General features: G+C 38.0%; 1 protein-coding gene across 1 annotated transcript; it reads right to left on the bottom strand.

Annotated features, from left to right (window-relative positions):
- trappc3 (trafficking protein particle complex subunit 3) lies at positions 1–27864 on the bottom strand. Its single transcript, XM_039739794.1, has 5 exons — positions 27690–27864; positions 12765–12862; positions 12586–12685; positions 3283–3465; positions 1–2871 (listed from the first exon to the last, which is right to left on the bottom strand). The coding sequence occupies exons 1-5, from the start codon at positions 27729–27731 to the stop codon at positions 2752–2754; spliced, it is 543 nt and encodes a 180-aa protein (XP_039595728.1). The 5' UTR covers positions 27732–27864; the 3' UTR covers positions 1–2751.

The following is a 27864-nucleotide window of genomic DNA, read 5'->3' as shown; positions in this document are numbered from 1 at the left end:
TTATTGTTATTGCAGGACTTTAATTTAGAAATATGAAAAAATACAGGAAAATATTGCTTTTGCAACAGATGAGCCAAGATCAATCAACTAGAGCTAACAAGTGAGATTTTCAATGCCCACAGAAAACAAACAAACATTGTCAGTGACATGCTGTACCTACCACGAAACATAGAATAAATATAACATATGCTCACTTGAAATTGGAAAGAAAGGAAGAAAAGAAAACATGAAGAGTTACTGAGATGCAGGAAAAATATCCAAATGAATTGAGAAAATAGCAGGTGTGAATGGCCTGGGAAATTAGAGGGAATCATTAATATCTTAACATATCTGTAAAGAAAGCAATTATGGAAAATATCAACACATGTGACAAAGTAACAGCTGAGATACGTTTCTCTGATGTGTGTAAAATATCAAATTACTGCAAGTTTAACAACAATCATAATTATTAAGTATAAGTAGTTGCTCTCTTCACCACTACACGAAGTCTTCAGACCTTTACGACTGTTACAGATTTTTCTCATTTGTTGTATCCAGCCATTATGCAGCCCGCTATAACTTAGTATGTACAATGCAAATTTAGAATTACTTTTACACACAGCACTGTTCTTCTTTGTTGTTGATTAAAAAAAGAAAATAGTTAAACTATCTAGTTATATTGATGGAATTCTTGCAATTGTTCCCTAAAACATCTAATCAAGACAGGATTTATTTGGAGAAAAGACTTACTGGATTACATTAATGTTTTAAACCACTGAATTAGATCTTTATTAAGAATTAGTTAGAATTAACTAGATACACTCCATCTACAAAATGTCTGATATATGGAATTGTATTTAACTTTTTCCCAGTTGTTTACTGCCCAACTAGCTATATTGTCTTACACGACAGAGGTGGAACAAGCACCAGTCAGCAATTAAATTGAGCTGAAGAATGGAATACATAACAAATGACATAAGAGAATACAGTATTGAATACTGAGTAATAACAGAAAAACATGTAAAAGTTACATGAAAAGAAATGAGAACTAACCATGATATTAGACAATGAAAATAAATTTGGAATTGTTAAAAATAAAAAAATGAGAACAACTGTAGCCAACACACTGTAATGTGTGTGATCCATAGAGCTGCCCATGTAGACAGAATGGAAGTAAGCTACCTCTGTTAGTAACCTAGTGCTATCAAATAACAACAGATTAATAAGCCATGATGACAATACAATGCTGTGGTCCACTGTTAATGTTCTCTCCTAGTTATTATTTATTTATTTTTGCCCTGAGTAAGCCAAAAGAAGCAAAATCCATGGAAGAAGCAAACAGGCAGGTAGTAAACAGTCAATTCTAAAAAAGCCAATTACAATAATAATGAATGGCTTTTAGTATAAGTGATAAAACTGAAAACAAACATGTCTCAAGAGTACTTTTAAATATTAACAACAATTAAATTTTATTTTCTTAGCCAATCCTATGATGGAATTATATAAATTCAGAAACTTTACACAAGCAACACTCCAATTCATTTATAGAGAGAACTTGTTCGCACTGCCCATTTTTTGTGTTTGCATATTAAAAGCTAAAAACCTTTCTTCAGTAAAATGAACACAGCTTGTCCTTATGTATTTTTTGATCATGAGAACATCAGTCTAATGTAAAGTATTAACATTACCTAGCCAAGAAATAATGACTGACCCATAGGCACCTAACAAAAAAAGTTTAAATTACCTACTTTAAATAAAAATATCTTGATTTGTGAAAAAACTATATGTACTGCCCCTAAGACAACAGTGGTTCCATCACTCTGAATGTCAGAGATCTAGCAGTACTAACTTGACCCAGCCATCAGTCCCAATCGAACCAATTCCGGTGGACGAGTATTGGGTATTAGGGCTTTTTGTAATGTGCCAGTAGGAGTTTAATATAACTTCTTTTTTTTAGCTTGCATAATCCTGCCATCTCTTCGTAGTAAGACATGATTAAACATACATAAGCATTTCTTAAGTGTAGACAATTTAAATAAATTTTAACAAATTATTTGATTTAACCACATAAAGACATTACATACCAATAAACAGGAATTTTCTGTGAACAAATTGGGAAAGAATTATTCAATTTGACGGAGCTGAAATCACATCCGTTAAGGACATAGAAAAACTAAAACATAGTGTTATATGGCAAGAAATACATTAATATCTATTAAAAAACAAAAAGTGTATAATCTGTTAGAGAGGACCTACAAGATCTGCACTGCAGAGGGATGGTTTCAACACTATTTGGGAGGCTGATCATTTCTTATTATGTACAAACAACTCCCCATCCATCTGTTCTGAAATAATCCAAACAATGGAAGAGCTGTATTGTACTAGTAGTACAATATTTATCTTATATTTGTAATCTTCCTTAACATCCATGTTGTTATCAAAATACCAATAATTTGGTTTACAATACAAGTCTCATTAGCTTGTATATATTTCATAACTCCTCAATTAGTATTTTGTAAAATGCATTTTGCAAATATATACACAAGAAAAAACATTAAAAGAAACTGAAGCTTTAGGATTTAACTATTTGCTCTACTAAGAACAGTGTAAAATAAATAATATTTTGTAGATTTGGTAAGGAATTGCCATAACTTATGGCACAGCAAACCAAACCAAACTGGAGGATTCGTCAGGAGGCCTTGAACAGCTGCCTGCAGGCCGCCCCCTTCAACTCTGACTCACTGTCCACTCTCTTCAAATCTTATCCAATTCTTATTCCTCCCCTGCTGGGAGATTTTCTTCAATACGCTTGATGAATTTCATTCGGATTTCTGTAACATTATCACCTCTCAATGTATCTTGGGCAAATTTCACATCCACTGCCATTTGTACCTAGAAACATTTAAACAAAAAAAATTAAATATATCATCTGTGCAATCAAATGGTGAATAAAATCTCAGATTTTGCATAAATGGCTACTTTTCTGCAAAGTGAATGCCACTGTAATGTCATGCATCTAAAATCAATTGCTTCTTTAATTACAACAAAGGAATAATTACAGTTTTCTGAGTAGTATTTTCATATCAAAATTTTATATTGTGGAGTGCACTAAATACTGTAATTATCAAAAATGACATGTCATGATGAAAAAAACAATACAATAAGGTAATAAATACTGGCAATCTTTATATCAAGAAACAGCATCTCTTCATGTATTCTAACACATTCACTTCCAGAAAGCATCACACACACACACACACACACACAAAAGCCTTATCAAGAAAACTAAAGTGTAATTCTCACCATTTCAAGGGCCCCACGAAGTACTCCACAAAGTAAATTGGAGTATACAAGCCCACTGTGGTTATCTGGCAGCTCTACAAAGTCCACAAGTGGATTACTTTCCAGAATCAGAGAAAATTCATCTCCTGCAGGGCTCCAGTTTGTTACACTGGGGGTAATACCAAGATACATTTTAAATGCTACCTAATATAAAAAGAAGGGAAAAGAAATTTGATTTTTAAATGTAAATTAATAGTTTAAGCAATATTGTTAACTGAAAGACAACGACAACAAACTGGAAGGTACAGAAAATTACATAAATATCAATATCCTTAATAAAAAATTAAGAAATAACAGTACAAACAAGAGCTGTATTTTTATAATCATTTTACAAATGGTCACATTTATTTTGAAATGTAATCAGTTTCTCAATATCGTTGTAAAGTCTAAAGCCTTTACTTTTATATCCAAATTAGTATGTATTCATATTCTATTTCTTAAGCTCAGTCCCGAACAACCTTATTGTTTTATTGTTGCCTTCAACACTTTTCTATTTAAATAATTGGTTATAAAATGACATAAAAATACTGAATGAAAGAAAAAAACAAAAAAAAACACTAACTCATTATCCACCGTGGGTGACAAAGAATTTCATTAAAATGAGGCACCTCTTTGGTGTCAAAAAAACTAACACAAGTTAGACAATTACAACTAACGAATACGCCATAATTAAGAATTCTAAACATCAAAATGAATTAAAAATTGCCTGGTAGATGAAAGAAATGTAAAATAAACTGAAGGAAAAAAAAGAAACCATACAGGGTTAAAAGTATCTCTCTATTATAAAAAAAATCTTGGGAGGGAGACAAGATATGATCTTCTTGGAAGACACTTCGACGTCACGTGAGACAAGGCAGTGAGACAAAAAGAGAGCTGCTGTACAGGCTTTTAAATGATCCACATGCGCCAGCAGCAGCAAGCCAGCAGATGATCCGACTGCATCTCCTTAGCATGCGTTCAGCTCCCTGCCTTCACAATGCGAGCGGCAGAGATGAGAAGTGGCAAAAGGACTGCTGCTGTACAGGCTTTTAAATGATAGATGAGCAGCACAGACAAGCAGAACACGCAGCTCGCCAGCAGCAAGACAGCAGCCAATCCGACCGCAGCTCCTTACTGTGTGTTCAGAACCCCAACAACAATGGGAGCAGCGTTATACATCCTGTGAGAAAGACAATTTACCACGCCTGGGGCCAGAAATAAAGGACAAAGAGTAGATGACAAAGTAGAATGTCGTAAAGAATTCAAAAATGTTGGAGCGGTACACATGCACAGCAAGTCTTCTCAGATCTTCCCGGAAGACACTGTGAAGTCCCGCGAGACTACTTGCATGTCATGCCCTACTTACAATTTCTCGGAGAATCTTTAACATCCCATGAGACAAAGAAGTGAGACAAAAGGACAGCTGCTGTACAGGATTTTAAATGATCTTCACGCAGCGTGACATGCAGATCACACAGCACATCACAAGCAGCAGCAGCTGCTGTACAGGCGTTTAACACTAGAATTACCACAGCCTACGAGAAAACTCGTAAATCTGGCACACCTTAAATCCATTCTCACATCTCCGTCAGCGTCTTTTGTCCTGTAAATGTGTCAATAACAGCAAGCAGCCTACTATCCCATCCCCCCCGCCCACCGCCGCCGCAGTTCAATTCGCAAAGAAGTTTCTCAGTGTTTATCTTCAAGTGAAGTGCTGGAGCTTTATAGGGTAAAAAAAAGTACATCGTCATTTGGAATACATACATTTCACGTGTGTTCAGTGTCATCAACAATCTATGTAAAAACGTTAGCACAGAAACGTTTTTCATGTTTTAGTAATAGACAAAATGTAGACATGAAATGTATAATGTGTGAAGCCTAAATACAAATATGAAAAAAACACTTTCACAAAAGGTACAAGTATAAAAAAAAACAAGTGCTCTTTTATTCAAGAATATAACCGAAGAAAAAAGAAAGCAGGTTACGGTTGGCGGGTGATACGACAGCTTGTGTGGTGTAATGCTAAGAACTGCTGCCTTCCAATCAAGAGGTTGCGGTTTCATTTTCAGCTGCTTCCCAAATTTACCATTTTGAGTAGTGAGAGGCTCTTATTTATATCATACAATAAAAACCATACATTAGCATGTTTTTTTTTCAGTTTTATTCTCTTATGTTTAAGCTCCCACACACGGCCCCCCACCCTGGATCAGACGCGGTTTTCATATAAAGACTTGACATAACAAACAAACTTGTTTTGTTACACCCCATCTTTATTTGAAAACCATGTCAGATCATGTGCACGAGAGAGACTGGGAAAACTGTGGAAAGAAGAAAGCAGGTTACGGTGGGCAATTGATACGACAGCTTGTGTATTGCAATGCTAAGAACTGCTGCCTCCCAATCAAGAGCTTCTGGGTTTGATGCTGGCAGCTTCTCAAGTTTACCGTTTTGAGTACAGAGTTGCTCTTATTGTTAATATTATACAATAAAAACATACATTTGATTTGTGTCTATAAAAGTCACTGTAATTTTACAGTGCTTGTCAAAGTTAGCGTTTTTTTTTATTCAGTCTTATTCTCTTAGTCTCACAGCCAATCTGTAAGTGGTGCTGTTTCTTTGAAGGACAGGTGATTGGCAGGATGACGCCGGACCTCGTCCTGTATTGAAACGGTGCCATCTTTCGTCTTTACGCCTGGTGCAGCTACGTTGTTCTTATATGTGAGTGGACGTTTCTTGTGGGGAGGGCTTCTGTTCTCTTTCTCCAATCTGAGTGCACCTCTGTTATAGCGCATCTTTATTTGAAAACAGCAGTGTCAGATCGGGGCGAGTGTGAACGCGACACAGAGAATAAAGCTGAATAAAAAAATGCTAAACTTTACAAGTACCATACATTTACACCGTCTAGTTACAGACTCAAATCAAATGTATGCTTTTATTGTAGAATAGTAAGAATAAGAACAGCTCACTATCAAAACGTTAATTTTGGGAGATGTTAAGACTCAAACCCAGGACCTCCTGAATAGGAGTCGGCAGCTCAAACCGCTGTACTACCAAAGAAGTCAGGATTACAAGCAACACTAACCCGATTTCTTTTTCTTCAGTTATAGTCTTGGGGGGGACTTCAGTCTTCACACATTATACACTTCATGTATACATTTTATTGTTAGTAATAAAACATCGAAAAAGTTTGTCTTTTAGGTATATGTTCAACATTTCCTGTCATCCTACACTTACATAAATCTTTGTTGACACGGAACACACGTGAAATTCATGTGTTCAGAATAACAACATATTTTTTTAGCTTAGGTACCTGACTCACTGATAAACAAGGCTTCAGTTGGGAGAAGTTTTTGCAGTTTCTCTGGTGGTGGGGGGGATGGTATAGCAGACTGCTTGCTGCTTGGGATTATCAACACATTTACAAGACAAAAGAGCTGAATGGAAACATGCGAGTGGATTTAAGGTGGGCCGGATTTACGAGTTTTCTCGTAAGCTTTGGTAATTCTAGTGTTAAATGATTGGCACACAGCGTGACATTCAGATCACGCAGCACGTCACAAGCAGCAGCTGGCTTAAAGGACAGCTCCTGTACAGGCTTTTAAATGATCATCGCGCGGTGTTAAATGAATGGCGCGCAGTGCGACATGCAGAACACGCAGCACGTACAAGCAGCCCCAGGGTTGGGAATAACTCATTCACTACAGCTTTATTACTGGCAAATATCAAGAAATAAAAAATGAATGAAATGAAAATAACTTCTTTAAATTTTATATCCGGTTAACCAAACCTGGGGGTTGGCAAGCAAAGCGAGCTGGGGGCAGAGCCCCCTAGTTACTAAAATAAACAAAAGAATGGACAGTGCATATTCAATTTTGTAAAGTATTATCCATTTGTTCATAGATTCTTGATTCCACTTAATACCCTATAATGGAGCCACTGCTCTTAGTGCTGTACAGAATTTTTCAGCTGATGTTACAATTCTCTCAAAGATGGACAGAGTCGCCATTACTCTTTCAAGTTTCCCTACAGGTGGACTGCATGATGAAAACCACTTTTTCCTTAACATCTTCTATACATGCTAGTTTCTTTCCATTATTAATTTTTAACAACGTGTTGTATCTGTACATTTTCTGAAAACTGCCCTAAATTTCTCTCAAAAAAGCAGAAAGGACTAGACCCGATTTGGGAATTTACAATTAATGAAATGCTCAATATAGTAAAAGCCCTGCTATGAAGAAATCCTCTCATCAGCACTGCAATTACATCACTATGGCTCACAGACTACAACAAAGGACATGAACAGAGTCTAACAAAAGGAGGGTTGTTCTCTTGATCTTGTGCATACATTAGATCTTAAAGTGCTATGAAATGACCTTCATAATAAATTTAAAGGAAACATTGTATCCAACACAACTTTTTCCAAATTAAGCTGTTATTTCAAAATTCAGATCTTGTCACTATACTTTCCCTATATATGCACAGCACCTTTACTTATCTTTTTAGAACAAAATCCTCTAAAGTAATTTTGCTCAAATTCAATAATAGCCTTTTATCCATACTAATAACTATGCCAATTTTTATTTTTATTAAGTGATTCATTTTCAAACTTCTTCCAGTTCAGCAAGATAAGTCTGCATGTTAGTAGTGTGTTACAGGAAATTACAATCGATATATCCCTATGCACTTTAATACTATCTACAAGTACAGGCAGTTCCCGGGTTACTTTCAAGATAGGGACTGTAGGTTTGTACTTAAGTTGAATTTTTATATAAGTCAGAACAGGTACATTATTTTAATAAATGCTATTGTTGACCGATTGTAACCAAGTGCTCTGCCAATGAATGATGGAGTTTCACCTCTCTCTGACCTTTTTATTATTTCTACTTTATTTTCAATGGTGATGGTTTTTCTTTTCTTTACTATATCACCAGCACTTGAACCAGATTTGTGTTTCAGAGACATTCTTGAAGGGTGAAGACAAAAGATTAAGATGAGCTCTTCTGCAAAGCACTGTCACAGGAAGGCATCCGTCGTCAACACGTCTGATGTAATGACAAGAGACGACTTCCTGCTATATGTGTAACAGTATAAGCAGGCTTGCTATTGAAAATGAATGGGGGTGGCGAGGGTGGTTCACCACACAGTCACCTCCACTACAGTATGCCGTCTGTCTACTGAGAACGAACACAGTGCAGCCAAAGGCTGGTAGTGAATTGTCCACCACCACTCCCATTCAACAGGCAGCCATCCGATGCACACTACAATGCTACCGTCCATCGACCCCCGTCCCATTCAGCCACAACCTGGTCACCACTTGCAGCATTACCAGCCGCCCACCGAGACCGAATAGGGCAGCCGTGTGTGGTGAGCGGGCAGTGAAAAGCCCCCCTCTACTCCACCCAGCCTGCGTCCAGTTAGGAGCAGTAGCAGCAGTGGCGTAGTGGGAGGGCAGCGAACTGCCCATCAAGCCTCTGTACTGCACACGAGCGATAGCTGTGGCCCCAGTGACTATGGACCACCGCTTGTAGCCGGGAGCCACCCGAGGGACACTGCACTGATCGAGCAGCGAAATCGGCCCTTCCAGCCTCCGTCCAGCCACCGTTTGCAGCGTCCCCAGGCCGAAGATGATGGAGCGGCAGTTACAGAGGCGCATGCGTTGCAGCTGTGGCCCCGCTCGTAAGTCGGATGTCCGTAACCTGGGGACTATCTGTATACTAAATATCACCATTACTGGATTAGGATTCGTTGTGACACTAAGGCTATCTGAGAAGTATGCAAAATTTCTTGTCAAAAGTGATGTTAATTTAGTGTATTCACAAAAAAACCTCTGGCCTAGTGATGCTGGAGCTAGATGGCAATGCTAACAGATTGGACATTGCTCTGGGTACATTTTACATATTTTAAACAAGATAAATGTGACTGTCAATTATGGAAAGCAAGGTGTATACAGAACTAGAGTATATTGTGTATGTACTGTACTATGTACTGCTGAGTTCCTAAGATGCTAATTAAAATGTCTTTTCCCACTGTGCTCTAAGGTCACTGCACGGCAGATTCTCATATATTGCTGAACTGCTGTCTGAGCCTTCATCAAGACTAACTAGTATGGCCTCTAAGATTGATATGGCTACAAGATGTAGAAAGTTGGGTAGATTCCTTTTAACAAAATTTTCAATTAGTGTATACAGGAAAATTGTGTGTAGCTGGAAAGTTACACTTGGAAGGTAATTGATCATAAGATGCAAATATGTTGTCTAAATAAGGATCTTTAACAGTAGCATTTCCTAGGTTTTTCATATTGAGTATAATATAATAATAATTCATTACATTTATATAGCACTTTTCTCAGTACTCAAAGCGCTATCCACACAGGAAGGAACCGGGAAGTGAACCCACAATCTTCCACAGTCTCCGAACTGCAAAGCAGCAGCACTACCACTGCACCACCTGTGAGGACAAGGCCTGAGAAGGAAAAAAAAAGGTGATTATCATGTATAGGAGAAACGGATAAAGAGTTTCTCTACTCTGAAACATGTCATGCTTTTGTTCCATATTTTAAGTAAATGGCAGACAACTGGATTGTTGATAAATTGATGATGTTATGTCTGACTGGCACACTGAGCAAGGAATACAGAGATTTAGAACAGGATTTGTTTTCCATTTGAAGCGAGGCCAGTGTAAATGTTTACCAATTTCTAAGATTTCATTTTTAATTTATATATGCTAGCCAGTATTAAAACTGAAAGGTAGAGCTGTAGATCTTTGGAGAACCACCTTTTGAATGTGTGGCTGGTTTGAATTTCAGGTGAATGAGGTTGTGATTGAATCTTACTTCTTAAAAGAATTTTCACTTATTGATGTATATATAGGGATACTTAGGAACAGCTATAACAGCTTGGGGAGGTTGTTCATTTTCAGAACATTAATTCTTTCTGCTAAGGCGAGATGGACTTGCAATTTTTTTTTTTTTTTATAGAGACTTACATTTACTTGTGACGATCATCCCCAGATATTTTAGCTGCTTAATTTATGAAATTAATGGATGTCCAATCGAATATGTTAGAGAATTCTTTAGAAAATACACACTTTTATGCAAATTAATTTTAAATCCAGATATCTAATAATATTCTTCTAACACATTTAAGATTAACAGCAGAGAAAAGGGCATCCTTGTCTTTCACCCTTGTGCTGAAAGAAAATATTCCTAATTTAAAATGCATACTTGTTTTAGTAGCGGAATACAAGTATAGCTGAGCTGTAGAAGGTAACACTATTCGAGAAAATGTAAGATATGCATGCCAGAGTCATTAATGAAACTACTCAGTCAAAATCTTGGGATTGCATGCATATTTGCTGAACAGTGCTCAGGCCTTGTGCTCAACAAAAAGCTATGTATCTGCATTCATCTTGTATGTGGAATATTGGCAGACACCATCTTTCTGCAGAACACAAAGCTAGCATGAGGGAACAGATAAGATTATTGCTAAGGCAGTAAGGAAGCAGGGACTATACTAACGTGCTGATAGAATCACGGTTATACCCGAGTGCTTTGGTCTGCTGCATGTTTTTCTTAAGACATTTGGACAAAGACATTTTGCAAAGTTATTTGTCATGACAGCTATATTAGCTATAGCTATATGCATTTTAAATGTTCTTTTCTGGAAAAATCAGAAGAAAATAGATGGTTGGGTACAACCAATATGAATTTTCATGAGAAAAAAATAATCTGAATGATTAAACTTGCTCATTTCAAATGGAATACCAGAATGAATCAGTATGTGCGTTTCGGAAACTGCAGGTCTGACATTGTGGTCAGCAACACAGGGGCGACGCAGGGGACTGTACTTTCTCCGGTTCTGTTCAGCCTATATACATCGGACTTCCAATACAACTCGGAGTCCTGTCACGTGCAAACGTTTGCAGACAACACTGCTATTGTGGGCTGCATCAGGATTGGGCAGGAGGAGGAGTATAGGAAACTAATCAGAACTTTGTTAAATGGTGCGACTCAAACCACTTACACCTGAACACCAGCAAAACCAAGGAGCTGGTGGTGGGTTTTAGGAGGCCCAGGCCCATCATGGACCCCGTGATCATCAGAGGTGACAGTGTGCAGAGGGTGCAGACCTATAAATACCTGGGAGTGAAGCTGGATGATAAATTGGACTGGACTGCCAATACTGATGCTCTGTGCAAGAGAGGATAGAGACGACTATACTTCCATAGAAGGCTGGCGTGCTTCAACATCTGCAATAAGATGCTGCAGATGCTCTATCAGACGGTTGTGGCAAGCGCCCTCTTCTACGCGGTGGTGTGCTGGGGAGAGAGCATAAAGAAGAGGGATGCCTCATGCCTGGACAAACTGGTGAGGAAGGCAGGCTCTATTGTAAACATGGAGCTGGACAGTTTGACATCCGTGGCAGAGCGACGGGCACTGAGCAGGCTCCTGTCAACAATTGAAAATCCACTGAATTCACTGAAAAGGATCATCTCCAGACAGAGCAGCAACTTCAGTGACAGACTGCTGTCACTGTCCTGCTCCACTGACAGACTAAAGAGATCGTTCCTCCCCCACACTATGCGACTCTTCAATTCCACCCGGGGAGGTAAACTAATATTATACAAAATTATTGTCTGTCTGTTATACCTTGATTGTTATCACTCTTTAATTTAATATTGTTCTTTATCAGTATGCTGCTGCTGCTGTATGTGAATTTCCCCTTGGGATTAATAAAGTATCTATATATAGTAGCATGTGTATGTGTGACATGAATGAGAGGGAGACTGGATTAAAGTGTCCTGGAATGAATGAGGAAGTGCGTCAGTTAAAGTGTGTCCGGTATTTGTGTGGTACTGAGGTGTGGGTGGCATGGGGGAGTCAAGTACATGCTCAAAAAGTATTTGTCAGCAGATCACATCCTATTCGATGAACCCTGTGATCTGGTGTCTTGTTCCGCATTATGGGAACCTAGTGGACCAGAGATTTTAATAGTGGACCAGTGATTTTAATCATATTGGAACATATATTCAGACAAATGCACATTTTAAATATGAAACATTCTAATCACAATTATGGGTCTTCAGCCAACGACTACAAACATAAGGGGCTAATTAAGGTATCACACAAAGATAAATTTGGATGAGAAACCCTGCAAATTACATACCATAAAAATCATTATGAGTCTTACTTCTAATATGTAAAAAAGAAACATTAAACTTGGATGATTTTTTTAAACTTTGGAGCAAGAAAGAAAGAAAGAAAGAAAGAACGAACAAACGGCTTACCTTTGCAATAACATCTGCAGTTTCTCTAAAGTCATGGCACCTTCCCACACTTGATCGAGCTAGAAAATCTTCAATTAATCTTACACCAATGTTGTATCCCCTAAGATTAAAGATAACATTTTTTTGTTAAAACATTCATTCTTATTTTCAGCAAGAAATAGGAAAAAATTTCAACGTACATTTTATCTAGCTGCTTGTTGACTTCTTCATCATTTTCATAGTCTTTGCACAACTGTGTAACCAACGCTCCATATGTTAAAGTGAAAAGTTCTGAATTCTAGAAAGAGAAAACAACTACATTTGAAAAAGAAAGTACTGAAATAAAAATACAATTACATAAACCACATACAGTTGTGCTTAAAAGTTTGTGAACCCTTTAGAATTTTCTATATTTCTGCATAAATATGACCTAAAACATCATCAGATTTTCACTCAAGTCCTAAAAGTAGATAAAGAGAAACCAGTTAAACAAATGAGACAAAAATATTATACTTGGTCATTTATTTATTAAGGAAAATGATTGAATATTGGCCATTCCAAAACATTAACTATATTCTTCTTTAACCGTTCTTTGGTAGAAGAATTCTTTGCTTAGGGTCGTTGTCTTGCTGCATGACCCACCTTCTCTTGAGATTCAGTTCATGGACAGATGTCCTGACATTTTCCTTTAGAATTCTGATATTCAGAATTAATTGTTCCATTAATGAAGGCAAGCCATCCTGGCCCAGATGCAGCAAAACAGGCCCAAACCATGATACTACCACCACCATGTTTTACAGATGGGATAAGGTTCTTATGCTGAAATGCAGCGTTTTCCTTTCTTCAAACATAATGCTTTCATTTAAACCAAAAAGTTCTATTTTGGTCTCATCCATCCACAAAACATTATTCCAATAGCCTTCTGGTTTGTCCACGTGATCTTTAGCAAACTGCAGATGAGCAGCAATGTTTTTTGGAGAGCAGTGGCTTTCTCCTTGCAACCCTGCCATGCACACCATTGCTGTTCAGTGTTCTCCTGCTGGTGGACTCATGAACATGAACATTAGCCAAAGTGAGAGAGGCCTTCAGTTGCTTAGAAGTTACCCTGGGGTCCATTGTGACCTCGCCGACTATTACACGCCTTGCTCTTGGAGTGATCTTTGTTGATCGACCATTCCTGGGGAGGGTAACAATGGTCTTGAATTTCCTCCATTTGTACACAATCTGTCTGACTGTGGATTGGTGGAGTCCAAACTCTTTAGAGATGGTTTTGTAACCTTTTCCAGCCTGATGAGCATCAACAACTCTTTTTCTGAGGTCCTCAGAAATCTCCTTTGTTTGTGCCATGATACACTTCCACAAACATGTGTTGTGAAGAGCAGACTTTGATAGATCCCCCGTTCATTAAATAACACAGTGTGCCCACTTACACCTGATTGTCATCCCAATGATTGAAAATACCTGACTTGAATTTCACCTTCAAACTAACTGCTAATCCTAGAGGTTCACATACTTTTGCCACTCACAAATATGTAATATTCGATCATTTTCCTCAATAAATAAATGACCAAGTATAATATTTTTGTCTCATTTGTTTAACTGGTTTCTCTTTATCTACTTTTAGGACTTGAGTGAAAATCAGATGATGTTTTAGGTCATATTTATGCAGAAATATTGAAAATTCTAAAGGGTTCACAAACTTTCAAGCACAACTGTATTAGTGAATTACAATTTGTTTGTTAAACTGAATGCTAACACCATGCTTTACTCTTACTGGTGTGAATTGTTGACCAGTTATGGGACAGGTATGACACTAAAATGTTAAAAATAAATAAAGTACAATTTTCAAACAAGGATGCTATCACTAATGAAGGTAATGACAAGTATGAACAAGAAAAAACATAAAAGCAACTATCTTCTTTTACGGTATTCATGAAACAAATGTGAAACACCTATAATAGCTTAAAGCATTTAACAAAGCCAACACTAATGTATGTGTTTGCTGGCTAAGTGTAACAAATTAATAATTAAAAAGTTAATAAACCATTTTCATTCACAGCGATCTCTATTTGTTTGCTAATCTGATTTGTCAACCTACCATCAGAGGCAAAGATGCAGAGGGTGAAATAAATGGCAAATACCAAAGCTAGAGTTAGAGAGGCAGTAGGCAAGCATACAGAAAAAAAGGAAAAGATATTATCAGACAAATGAGGTGTCATGACATATCCATAACACATTCACAATAATGATAACACAGACACGAAAAAGCATTTATGGGGCAGTGGAATCAATTAAAAATAAGAGTACAGGTAATTTATTATAAGTAATGTTAAGACAGTGTTCAGTTCTTCCCGCCAATATACTGTACATTATTCATGAAAAGTTGGGGTAAATTGTTCTATCAGCCAATGACACTAGAACCAGATGGTTTTAGCTCTTAAAATCCTACACGCTGATCAGTAAATAACTGAGCAATTTTTTGCCAGTTTTATTAATTTAAAAGTGTGATCTAAGTACAGTGATATGTTGTTATGCTACTAACTTGGACAAAAAAGGAACGTATAAATAGTTCCAACAGTATAATAAAAAGTATGAAAACAGCTTTATTGTGTAATATCAGCAAAAACGACATTAGTCAAGTAATACACAGGACACACAGAAGTACCAGTTTTACACTGCAGTATGCAGGGACATGCAAACCAAAAGACACTGGATGACTAGATCACACTGAAAGCAGTTAAAACCACAGCTAGTTTCTTTAATATTTGACTGAAGACTGAATTCATTACTTTAGATACGCATCTTAATTTCATAACTTAATTATACAAATGAGTGACAAAATGTCATCTTATATGCATACCGTAAGCTGTTTTAGACTTAAAATTATGTTTTATATAACTCAACTCAGCGTTGCAAAGATTAACCGCCCATCAAACATTAGAATTGTGACATATCAAGCATTTCAGATGCTCAAGACATTCCTGACTTGTACACAGCAGCCACTAAGAGAATGGCAACTAAAGATAGGGCTGTTCGATATAACGATATATATCGGATGACAATATGAAAACGTCTATCGCTGCACATTACGCTATCATTTGTTTCGTGGTGTCGCAAAATAAACTGTTTACGGCAATATTTTTTTCATTGTTTTGATGGCCACCACGTGGATGCAGACACACTAGCATAGCTGATGAAGACGAGGCAACACCAGGTAGCTCCACACAGAAGGACCTTGTTCCTAAACGAGGGGCTACCTCTGTAGTATGGAGATGGTTTGGATTTGAAGAGTCTGACACGGACCAGAAAACGGTACTGTGCAAATTATGCTGCAAACCGATCGCTACCACAGACTCCAACACGACAAACCTCTTCTACTACCTCCGCAAAAAGCACGTGAGCGAGCATGCAGAGAGTTTACAACTGAGAGGCAGGCCACGTAGGATATTACAGTTGTAAAGGTACTATTTAAACGAGCATGTTAAAAGCTTGGAAGATTAATTGCTACCAAAACAATTTGCTTAAGGCATAATTTTCCCTTCAGCGTTTGCTGTCAGCGTTAATCTTGTTAAAATTACGTTTACGCCACAACTGCATATCGACGGCAAATCTCCGTTAACGAGTTACGCGGATCGCCCATGCTTGGGGCTGGACGGCATCAACACGCTAGCGCCGTCCGGTCCCACGCGCGGTGCGATCAGCTGTAACTCATTAACGGAGATTTGCCACACTACGATGTGCAAATTAACATTTTACTAGAATGTAGCCTAAAAAATATTATATTTAATATTATATATTTAATATATTTTTGTCGTAAGCCTTATTGCTGCTACAGTTTGAAGTACAATGTTTACATTTGGTTTTGACAGTTAATGTTAGACTTGTATTTATTTTGTTTAAAGGGTTTATTGGCCTTATATAGTTTAGTTGTTAGTGCTTTGATCCTTTTATATTTAATATATGTTGTGAGAGTTATTGCTGCTACAGTTCACATTTTGTTTATGTCAGGCATTTTATATAGCAGTATTTTATATTGGGCCTTTAGTAATTTGTTTTTGAAAAGTGTTTTATATTTGATACATTAACATTTTATATTTACATTCTAATTCAAACATTTGCTCAAATGTTCTAAATAAAAGAACAGAAATAATTACAAGTTGAGTACTTCTCATTTTTAATTTAAATGAAAAAAAAAAGGAGTGGTGATTATATAAACTATTCACTGAATACAAAGAAAATGTACTATATCGTGATATCGGGATATGAAATGAAATATCGGGATATAAGATTTTGGTCATATCACACAGCCCTGACTAAAGATGCTTGAAATATCATGGGATAATTCAGAATATGTCAAAAGATGGAGGATGCATAACCACCAATTTGCACCAGCAACTCTAGTGTCATAGATAAAAACCAAGATCCAGGCCTTTAATGACCTCTTGGGCACAGCCATCAGCAGTGTGTCTGTCTCAGAGTGTGTCGACCTTGCCAAGAGGTTTACTTACCTCGGCAGTGACATTCATGTCTCTGGTGACTCTTCCTATGAAGTTAGTAAACGGACTGGGAAAGTAATGGGGGATCAAGAGATCACTGGAAAGGGGTGTGCGGTGCTCTCAATATCTATGCAAAAGAACAAAGGTCCAAGTCTTTAGAGTCCTGGTGCTTCCTATATGGTTGCAAGACATAGACAATATTCAGTGACCTGAAACGAAGACTGAACTCCTTTGGTACTGAGTCTCTTGGGAGAATCCTTGGGTACTGCTGGTTTGACTTTGTGTTGAATGAGTGGTTGCTCACTGGGCTGCATTGGCTGCATAGTAAGGGAGCATCAGTTACGGCATTACGGGCGTGTGGCTCGATTCCCCAAGGGTGATCTGGCTCAAAGGATCCTCATTGTTGAGGACCACAGAAGCTGGACCAGACCAAGGGGATGCCCATGTAACACCTGGCTACGGCAGACAGATGGTGATTTCTGGAGGGTGGGTCTAGAACGCAGGTCTCCCTGGGGGGTTGTCAACCAGGATCTTGAGCTGTTTTCGTCATGTGGTGGGTGCGGCAATGTGCCGTCCCAGTGCATGCTCCCCAACTTGATCTGACCCCCTAGTATGTATAATACTACATAAATTATAGAATCAAAGCAGTTTTTCTCCAATATTAATATTAAGCTGAATTAGGACAACCTGTTTTGTATGCTCTCTTAAGATAAAATTACTCTCAATGCACTCTTGACAGTAGACCTGAGGGAGGTAGCAATGAGAGGGGAAAAATAGTAAGATTAATAATACTTAAAATGACACATACCGGGCAAGAATAAGTAAGATAATATTCAGCTTTGCAGTTTTAAAAGATAAATGCTATTGTGCCAACCAATTGCTCTCCCACATCCAAAGACATGCGGAGTAATGGGCTACCATAAGTTGGCCTGGTAAACAGTAAAATTCCATATAGGGATCATTCCTGATTTTCTCCTGTTACAACGTAACCAAGGTCTAATTTCTTCTAACACTGAAGCAGAACAAACAAGATTTATACATATAAAAAAAAAAAAAAAAACACCCTTGACAGAAGATTTTATTATTTATAATATAGTATTTAAAATAATATAGATAAAAAAACAGTAGGCCTAGCCTTTTGTTATTTAAAGGCATGATGTTTCACTTTCTTCACATTTCTAAAGTAAAATTCACTATTTTTTCTTTTTCACGAGTTTACAAATTTAATTAGTAAAAAGTCAGATTTTGGGTGGTGTTTATTAAACTTATATTAGGTCTTGGATACCTATTTTAAAATAAAAACAATGTTTTTGTATTCATCTTGGTAGTACTTCAAATGAATGCTGTAGAATTTCATTGTATTTTGACTTCTATAAGGCACTAAGCTGCACTTTCTGATTTGGGGCAAACAAGTTTCCATTTTTTTTTTTTTTTTATGTACAGATTGTTGTTTAGTTATTTCTGTGCACAACTAGATGTACAGTGCATCCGGAAAGTATTCACAGTGCATCACTTTATCCAACATTTTGTTATGTTACAGCCTTATTCCAAAATGGATTAAATTCATTTTTTTCCTCAGAATTCTACACACAACACCCCATAATGACAACGTGAAAAAGTTTACTTGAGGTTTTGCAAATTTATTAAAAATTAAAAAACTGAGAAATCACATGTACATAAGTACTCACAGCCTTTGCTCAATACTTTGTCGATGCACCTTTGGCAGCAATTACAGCATCAAGTCTTTTTGAATATGATGCCACAACCTTGGCACACCTATCCTTGGCCAGTTTTGCCCATTCCTCTTTGCAGCACCTCTCAAGCTCCATCAGGTTGGATGGGAAGCGTCAGTGCACAGCCATTTTAAGATCTCTCCAGAGATGTTCAGTCGGATTCAAGTCTAGGCTCTGGCTGGGCCACTCAAGGACATTCACAGAGTTGTCCTGAAGCCACTCCTTTGATATCTTGGCTGTGTGCTTAGGGTCATTGTCCTGCTGAAAGATTAACCGTCGCCCAAGTCTGAGGTCAAGAGCGCTCTGGAGCAGGTTTTCATCCAGGATGTCTCTGTACATTGCTGCAGTCATCTTTCCCTTTATCCCGACTAGTCTCCCAGTTCCTGCTGCTGAAAAACATCCCCACAGCATGATGCCGCCACCACCATGCTTCACTGTAGGGATGGCATTGGCCTGGTGATGAGCAGTGCCTGGTTTATTCCAAACGTGATGCCTGGCATTCACACCAAAGAGTTCAATCTTTCCTTCAGGTGCCTTTTGGCAAACTCCAGGTGGGCTGCCATGTGCCTTTTACTAAGGAGTAGCTTCCATCTGGCCACTCTACCATACAGGCCTGATTGGTGGATTGCTGCAGAGATGGTTGTCCTTCTGGAAGGTTCTCCTCTCTCCACAGAGGACCTCAGGAGCTCTGACAGAGTGACCATCGGGTTCTTGGTCACCTCCCTGACTAAGGCCCTTCTCCTCAGATTGCTCAGTTTAGATGGCCGGCCAGCTCTAGGAACAGTTCTGGTGGTTTCAAACTTCTTCCACTTACGGATGATGGAGGCCACTGTGCTCATTGGGACCTTCAAAGCAGCAGAAATTTTTCTGTAACCTTCCCCAGATTTGTGCCTTGAGACAATCCTGTCTCGGAGGTCTACAGACAATTCCTTTGACTTCATGCTTGGTTTGTGCTCTGACATGAACTGTCAACTGTGGGACCTTATATAGACAGGTGTGTGCCTTTCCAAATCATGTCCAATCAACCGAATTTACCACAGGTGGACTCCAGTTAACCTGCAGAAACATCTCGAGGATGATCAGGGGAAACAGGATGCACCTGAGCTCAATTTTCAGCTTCATGGCAAAGGATGTGAATACTTCTGTACATGTGCTTTCTCAATTTTTTTATTTTTAATAAATTTGCAGAAATCTCAAGTAAACTTCTTTCACGTTGTCATTATTGGGTGTTGCGTGCAGAATTCTGAGGAAAAAAATGAATTTAATCCATTTTGGAATAAGGCTGTAACATAACAAAATGTGGAAAAAGTGATGCGCTGTGAATACTTTCTGGATGCACTGTATGTATAATGTGTGTGCACCATCTTCTAAGCATATGCAATGCAGTCTATATTTTCTGTGCGCATGTGGTTTGCAATAGTGGTTACTTGTGAAATTAAGTACACACCCACCGAAAGATGCCAAAGGTAATCTATTTCATGGTCCAGCCATGGTCATTAAACAGTAACAAAGTAATTTTTAGTTGATGAAACATGTTTGTATATTAAAGAAGTTATAACAAATCATCCGTCACTTTCTCAATAATCAAAATGATAGAGGTTATTCATAATACAAGATTAAGAAGAGAAGAAACAGTTCATAAATTGCTTTTTCCTCTATTGGAGGAAAATCAAGCTTTTGTGTTTTTTGTTTACTGTCCCGTGTCTGTATACAGAGTACTTATATAGATCCAACTTCAGTTATCCTTATGTTATGAATAAGCTGTATCGCTTTATTTTAACAGGTATGTCTGGATTTCTGTAGAGAAACAGCCTATTGCTAATTTAAAAGTACAAAAACAGTAAAGTGAACCATGATTTGTAAACTTTAGCCTGGTATTACCTTCTGCTATCACTGAAAATAAATAAAAAAACAAGGTTAGTGAGATGTGATTTGCAATTTCAGGGAAGAAAGGAAAAAAGGAAAGAGGGCCACAGATATGTGGGGAGAATAATGGGAGACCACAATGGTGAGAAAGTGGGAAGAACATTCCAAGTCCAAATCAGAAAATAAAGACAGCCATCCACCCTGTCGACAATGAATTAAAACTGCATGACTAATAGTATTCTCCAGAAAAAAAAAAATAACAGAAATATCAACAGTTGACTGGAGGGGAACAGGGGTGTATAGAATAACGGAATCAAAAATGAGCAAAACTATTAATTTTGATCATTTCTAACAAGAAATGAAATGATTGGGGAGCACTAAGGGGAGATGGAATCCTCTGTTCAATCCAGAGCAGTGATTGATGGAAATACCTTGTACTGATGAAAAATATTAATGGAGAGATAACTACATACAGTAACTGCCTTTAGAATAGGCGTTAATGTTGCCTAATGTTGTTTAAATTAAAACAGACAGTCTTGGACCAATTCATTTTAAAGCAAGGCAGGACTTCATAGGAACTAAACAGGTCAAGAATAAGATGAAAGATTCAAAGGAGCACTGTCTAGAAGAAACAGGATATTGAAAGTTTATAATAAGATTTTTAGAGGGAGACAGTAAACAGTGATGGAGTAATCAAATCTAATTTTAGAAGTGTGATGGTATACTGTATTGCTTTAGATTAAGTGAAAGGGGTGAGGGAGTCCTATATGGTAACTGAGTCAATAAAGAAAGGTTAAGAGACGAGCAGTTCTGTAGATGTACCTGCTTAAGTACAGAAACAAAGTGTCTTGATCAATATCAATATATTGGTGATAAGTTTATTAAGGCTTAGTGAGATACCTAATTCCCCTAAATGAAATGCTTCATTCATATGGTCAAACAAGGTCTCAGCATCTAATGAGAAAAGGGCAGCTTGAAGTGATAAATTTGGTGTTGAATTAAAACTATAAAGAAGGCAGCAGACATTGACTGCTGTTTAGTGGCTATGCATAAAGCTGAACTGGTCACTGTAAATTAATTTGTGGATCACTAGGGGGCTTTGTCTCCTGCTCGCCTCGCTGTCCCACCCCCTTCCCATCCATACCACCCGAGGCACACTACGCACCAGCCATTTTGTATCTCTGCCTCTCGCGTCGTGAAGAGGGGGACTGAACGCACACTAAGGAGATGTGGTCACTCCTCTGAAACCCCCTTTTAAATGGTGATACAATTGAAAACAAACGCATTTTTTTACCTCCTCTATGCTCGATCAACTGGCTTGCTGCTGCTGCTGTTTGTGCCGTGCCGCAAGAGCGGCATGTCGCTCAGCACTTCGAACATTTAAAAGCCTGTACAGCAGCTGTCCTTTTGTCTCACTGCCATGTCTCGCGGGATGTTAAAGTGTCTCCAAGAAAATCACACCTCAAACCAAGAATTTTTTTTATAATAGAGAGATGGATTCCAACTGCCAGCCAAACAACGTCACCAGTAGTTTAGCTTCAGAGCTGACCAATCAAATTAGGTGGTAATCTGAACACTGATGTCTGCTGGCATTGTTTCAGAAGTGTAGTCATAACCAAATTAAACGAGGGATTCATGTAAGTAGTAGCAATAAACACAATTAGTATCTGAAAAAATCTGGTTGATAATATGTCCCAAATGCATATTGTGCATTTCAGTTAAGTTCACTCATTGGAATGGCCTCTATCTTTCTCTTCTAAAAAGGAATGCATTTCAAATTTCCAAAACACTCAAAAGTACCAATAGAGTTTGAAACAACACTTGTTAATTTCATTAGATTTATTGATAAAGTGCCCTTATTTGGTTTTGAAGGTCAAAATAATTGAGTCACATATTCTAAAATCAAAAAGCAAACCCAGATCACAGATCTTCTGCCATTTTGACTAAGGCAGACAACAGGAAAATACTATTGCAAAGTGGATCTCTTTTAACATGTATAAGAATATACCACCACCTAAACAGTGAGAGTTAACAGTAACTCTGCAAACATCAGTGTTATACAAAAGACATATACAGGCAGTCCCCGGGTTACGTACGAGATAAGGACTGTAGGTTTGTACTTAAGTTAAATTTGTATATAAGTCAGAACAGGTACATAAATTTAATAAATGCTATTGTTAACCGACTGTAACCAAGTGCTCTGCCAATGAATGATGGAGTTTCTCTGACCTTTTCTGACCGCATCAACGGGCGGTTCATCACCAGCCCACCTCACAGTCACCTCCACTACAGTATGCTGCCTGCAACGTCCGCCCACCAAGAACGAACACAGTGTAGCCAAAGGTGAGTAGTGAATCGCCCCCATTCAATAGGCAGCCATCCGATGTATACTACAATGCTACCCCCCCGCCACCCATTCACCCTCAATGGCCTCCGTTCAGCCACAACCTGGTCACCGCTTGCAGCACTACCAGCCGCCCACTGAGAACGAACAGAGCAGCCGTGTGTGGAGGGCAGGCAATGAAACTGCTTGCCGCCGGGAGTCACCCGAGAGACACTACACTGCGCAAACAGCAAAATTGCCCCACTCCAGCCTCCATCCAGCCACCGCTTGCAGCATTACCAGCCGCCCACTGAGAACAAATGGGGCAGCCGTGTGTGGTAGGTGGGCAGTGAAACTGCTTGCCACCGGGAGCCGCCCAAGGGACACTACAAACTGCGTGGGCAGCGAAATCGCCACCCTCCAGCCTCCGTCCAACCACCGCTTGCAGCGTCCCCAGGCAGAAGATGTCGGAGCAGCAGTTACTGAGGCGCATGCGTCACAGATGCGGCCTGTTCGTATGTCGTAAGTTGGATGTCCGTAACCTGGGGACTACCTGTACTGGACTTCTAAAAGTGGGCAGAAGTAAGAAGTAATGAAGCTACATGAGGACAAATCAATCATCCAATGAGAAGTAAATGCAAAGGAAGCACCTGTAATTAAGAAAGCAAGAAGCTAGGAAATAAAATGCAGTTGTCATTTGGAATGATAAGATAAATGAGAACGAACTTAAGTTTTAAAGGTACTTAGGTAGTACAACACAGAAAGATGCATTATGCAATGCTGTGGTTGAAAATGTGACTGAAAAATAATATTTTTTTCTTACTTTTACATAATACTTTTTAAGATTTTTTGTAGTTTTACCTCATGAAAACATGATAGTTATATATGCTAAACTATAAGAAAGAAAAAAAAAAAATCAGCCTAAACAAAAGATTGGAGTACTGAGACAGATATAAGTTACTATACAAATATGTGAATGCTTTATAGCAAGGGTTCACAAATTAAGTTGCACGGTCCCCCTTTGATTTCAGGTTTTTGTCCCATCCAGCTTTACTCTTTTGACTCCTGTCATAATTAGGCAACTCCACCAACAACCCATCAAACACTGTCCTATGTTTTGGTATCAATGCAGAAATGTAAAACAATATTTGCAAAAATTTTAGTAGAACATTGCAAGCATTTAAAGTACATAATGTTACATAGAGAAACTTTTCTCCTAGCAAAATTTTTGTCATTATTAGGTACTCCACCTATTTAGGTCATCATTTACAAATGAGCAGTTGCAGCCTTTCAGCATTCAGTAACATTTGCCTTGAAGTCTAATCCATTCATTGCTAAATGTGATTGCAAGGATACAACAAAGCAAACTAAATACGTTGACAAAAGGTGGCTTATTAGAAAAACGATAAAAGATAGTTAAGCGTTTAGGAATATGACAAAAATAAAAAATATTTCTACATTTTCTATCACTTTACCAGTGGTGGCGAACCTATGGGACGAATGCCCACTCTGGCCCTTGCCCCAGCAAAGAGTTTGTTACTAGAAAGCCAGAGGAACGCAGGGCCAGGCTGCTCCATTCCCCCTCTCCATGCGCGCTTGAGGCCATTTCTCACATCACCCGTCCCTCTGCCCGGCAGCCCAATGGAAGCGCTTCCTCCCTCTCCTGTTGGGGTTAAGGCTGGCGGCTCACATGCGGCATGAGGGTGCAGCACGGATGGCAGCCTGTTGAGTCTGTGGTGAAGGTGATTCCCATGGTGGGGTTGGAGAGGAGCTAGGTTGGAGGGGATGTGGTATAGCAGGTCCACAGCTGAAAATTGAAAAGGCCAGTTTTAATAGATAATCGCCGCACTCGCGGCTTAGAGGGGGGGCATGGTAGAGCGGCCGGAGCAGTTCCTGGGAGCTTCATGATGCAGGTGGTCCTCTCTTAAGTGCACAGGTGAGGAGTCATCTGCATCTGTAATTGTTGCCGGGAGTTGCTAATCGCCACACCTGATCCACGTCCCCGTAATATATAATAAAAGCGCAAAGCAGATGGAAAGGGAAAAAAAGTGAGGGAGAACAGGAATGAAGGTTAAAGGGGAAGACCTGCGTGAAACACTTGAGAAGATAGAAGGAATGGCAAAGGACAGCACAGTTACTTGTGAAAATGAAATCCTTAAAGTGTGGAATTCTCTACCAAATAATTTTAAGTCAATGAAAGCACTTGGGATTGCTTTCCTTACTTTGTTTGGATCATCTTATGCTTGTGAGCAGCGGTTTTCAGATTTGATTTATATCATATCTGACACCAGAAACATACTAACAGATGAGTGCTACATGTGTTGCTCTCAAACTTACAAAGTATGAGCCAAGGTCAGACAAATTATCAGCATGCATACAACAACAAAAATCACATTTAATTGTTCAAAAGCACACCAAATGCAAACTTTTACCTTTCAATAAAAAGTTGTCATTGCAAGCTTTATTATTGTGTTTTTCTTTTAAGATAAAAGATGTTATTGTATGAATTGTTTTTTCTAAACTAAAACCTCAGCATTCAGGTTAAATTGCCATGTTGGCACTTTGCGATAAATAAGTGGGTTTTGGGTTGCAGTTTGGGCACTCAAATCTCTAAAAGGTTCGCCACCACTGCTTTAAACCTTACTCAACTACACATTTTTGAATGTGGAATAGGGGAAAAAAGACCAGACAATCAAACAATTACAAGTAAAATGATTTACTTATTTTTAATATGCTTGGAACAAAAAAAACTGTCCAAAGTGGCCCAAGACTGAACTTAAGATACACTGCATTATACATAACATTTTTATTTCTTAAGATACTAATGGACAATTGAACTAGGTTATAAGAAAACTTTGACAGTGCCAGAATACTTAATTAAATGAACTAAAATAATCCAATATTTTTGAAGAGTGGTGGATTTGTCCTATAGAACAAAGAGATTACTTCTAACCCAAATAAATGTATTTATAAAGCCACATTTCATATACTTCAACTTTTTTGCTCACAGTAATAAAACAGGGGAAAAGTCTTGGGAAGAGTAACTATACTTTGTAAGAACTTCACACTATGCCAGACAATTTCTACAAGGTTCCAACATCCAATACAGGGTGGATTATGAGCCAAATTTTTGCCAGAAACCGGTCTTTACTCCTGGCATAAAGATAAAACTCACTGAGGAATCCAGACAGGCTAATCCACAACAAATAAATTACAAATAATATAACTTTCAGACAGCATTACATGCCTAGTTCATCACATGATCAGGGAGCTTCCATCACTCATAGACAAGAAAGACATTCCACTGAGCTATTAGAACAGGCTGAAGGAGGTTAATCTTTTCAACCTAAGTAAATGGCAGTAAAGAAGCATTAAAGGTATTTAAAACTAAAAAGACCATGCATGCCATTTCATCTCAACTGTTAAAGTGGTTTTCGTCAAGGATACAAATGGCATGGATGGATGGATGGTTTAAAAAAAAATGTATTAAAAGAGAAGACTTGAAATTAGTTGCACAATATCTATTTCTGAATGCAACTGAGGTAAGATAATTAAAAAAAAACAAAAAACATTTATTTGTGTTTATTTCTCGATATTGACTGTATGATCTCTAAGTATTTATTTTGATTTCTTTTGAATTTGATGTTGTGTTTATGTTTACTACATTTACAATTTTATGGTGCTGTAGGTGCTTAAGTGGGAATATGCTTAGTAAATTAAGTAAAAATTAATTAACTGGGCTGCATGATCTGAACCCAACTGAAAATACAGATAGCTCTTCCACTGAAGTTAAGATTGACTTTAAAGCAGTTAGCTGGTAACAGACTTTTCTTTATATCTGAAGTAGCTGTCATGTCACCTTCTGGAATAAACCAATTTTTTGGTAATAAATAGTATAAAAAAATTGTAGACCTGGTACAATTACCTAATATTGTTAAACGCAATTTCTCTCTTATAAAATCATTATTCTTAAAAAGAAGAAGACCAAATGACTCAAAATGTGACACTCAGCTGATGAAGTGGTTTAAGGTGATGATGATATGAATATAAATACAAATACCCTTGTAAAACATTATCTACCGAGTTTATATGTGCCCACATTTATTTATATGGCACATTTACATACAAACAACGTGGCTCAAAGTGCTTTACAAGATGTCAAAAAAACGTTACAAGAAAACTAAGCTTCTACCAAAATAAAGCTATCAATGATAACGTATATCACAAATCATTAATATTGTACATCACAAGTGAAGCGGTATGGTCTTTTCATTGCTGGAAACCGAAAATACAACACCTTCATGCACACTTATATTAACCATCGTCCGTACGCGCATACCCAAACTAATATCTAACATTGACTTTATCTTGTTGATTTGTCTTAAGCAAAAACAAATTAAGTTGAAAAGGCAAACAACGAAAAAGAATTAAGCAAATCAGATATCCAGAAAGGTCGACACTCATGAAATGATAACACACAAATATAATATACACACACATCAATTCTTATTTTGCTTTCAACAGTGCTAACGGGCTGTCAGGTCAGATACTTGGGCCTGGAGTAAAGTATGACTTCTATCAATATAATTTCACTTTCAAAATATGAAAGACGATAGGAATTATTATTAGGTTTTACTTTGACATAACACTTTTAGTATTCTTCGACTACAAACAGATACAACAACACTCAAGTTAGCTCTGTCTTACCATTTTCTTGCTCTCCGATGCTCTGCTGGCTTGTCTGGACATTCTAGCACTTTTTTCAATACCTGTAATCTACACCTAATGAATATATTTATTTCAAAACCTGATACCAGCACAAGGTTAACTCAGCACAACACTTTAGACTCTTCCTGACTACAAGGAATAAAATGTCATTTCC

The sequence above is a fragment of the Polypterus senegalus genome, chromosome 17 (genome assembly GCF_016835505.1).
Source record: "Polypterus senegalus isolate Bchr_013 chromosome 17, ASM1683550v1, whole genome shotgun sequence".
NCBI lineage: Eukaryota > Metazoa > Chordata > Cladistia > Polypteriformes > Polypteridae > Polypterus > Polypterus senegalus.
Note: the sequence above shows the minus strand (reverse complement) of the source record. Positions and strands in the feature narration are given on the sequence as shown.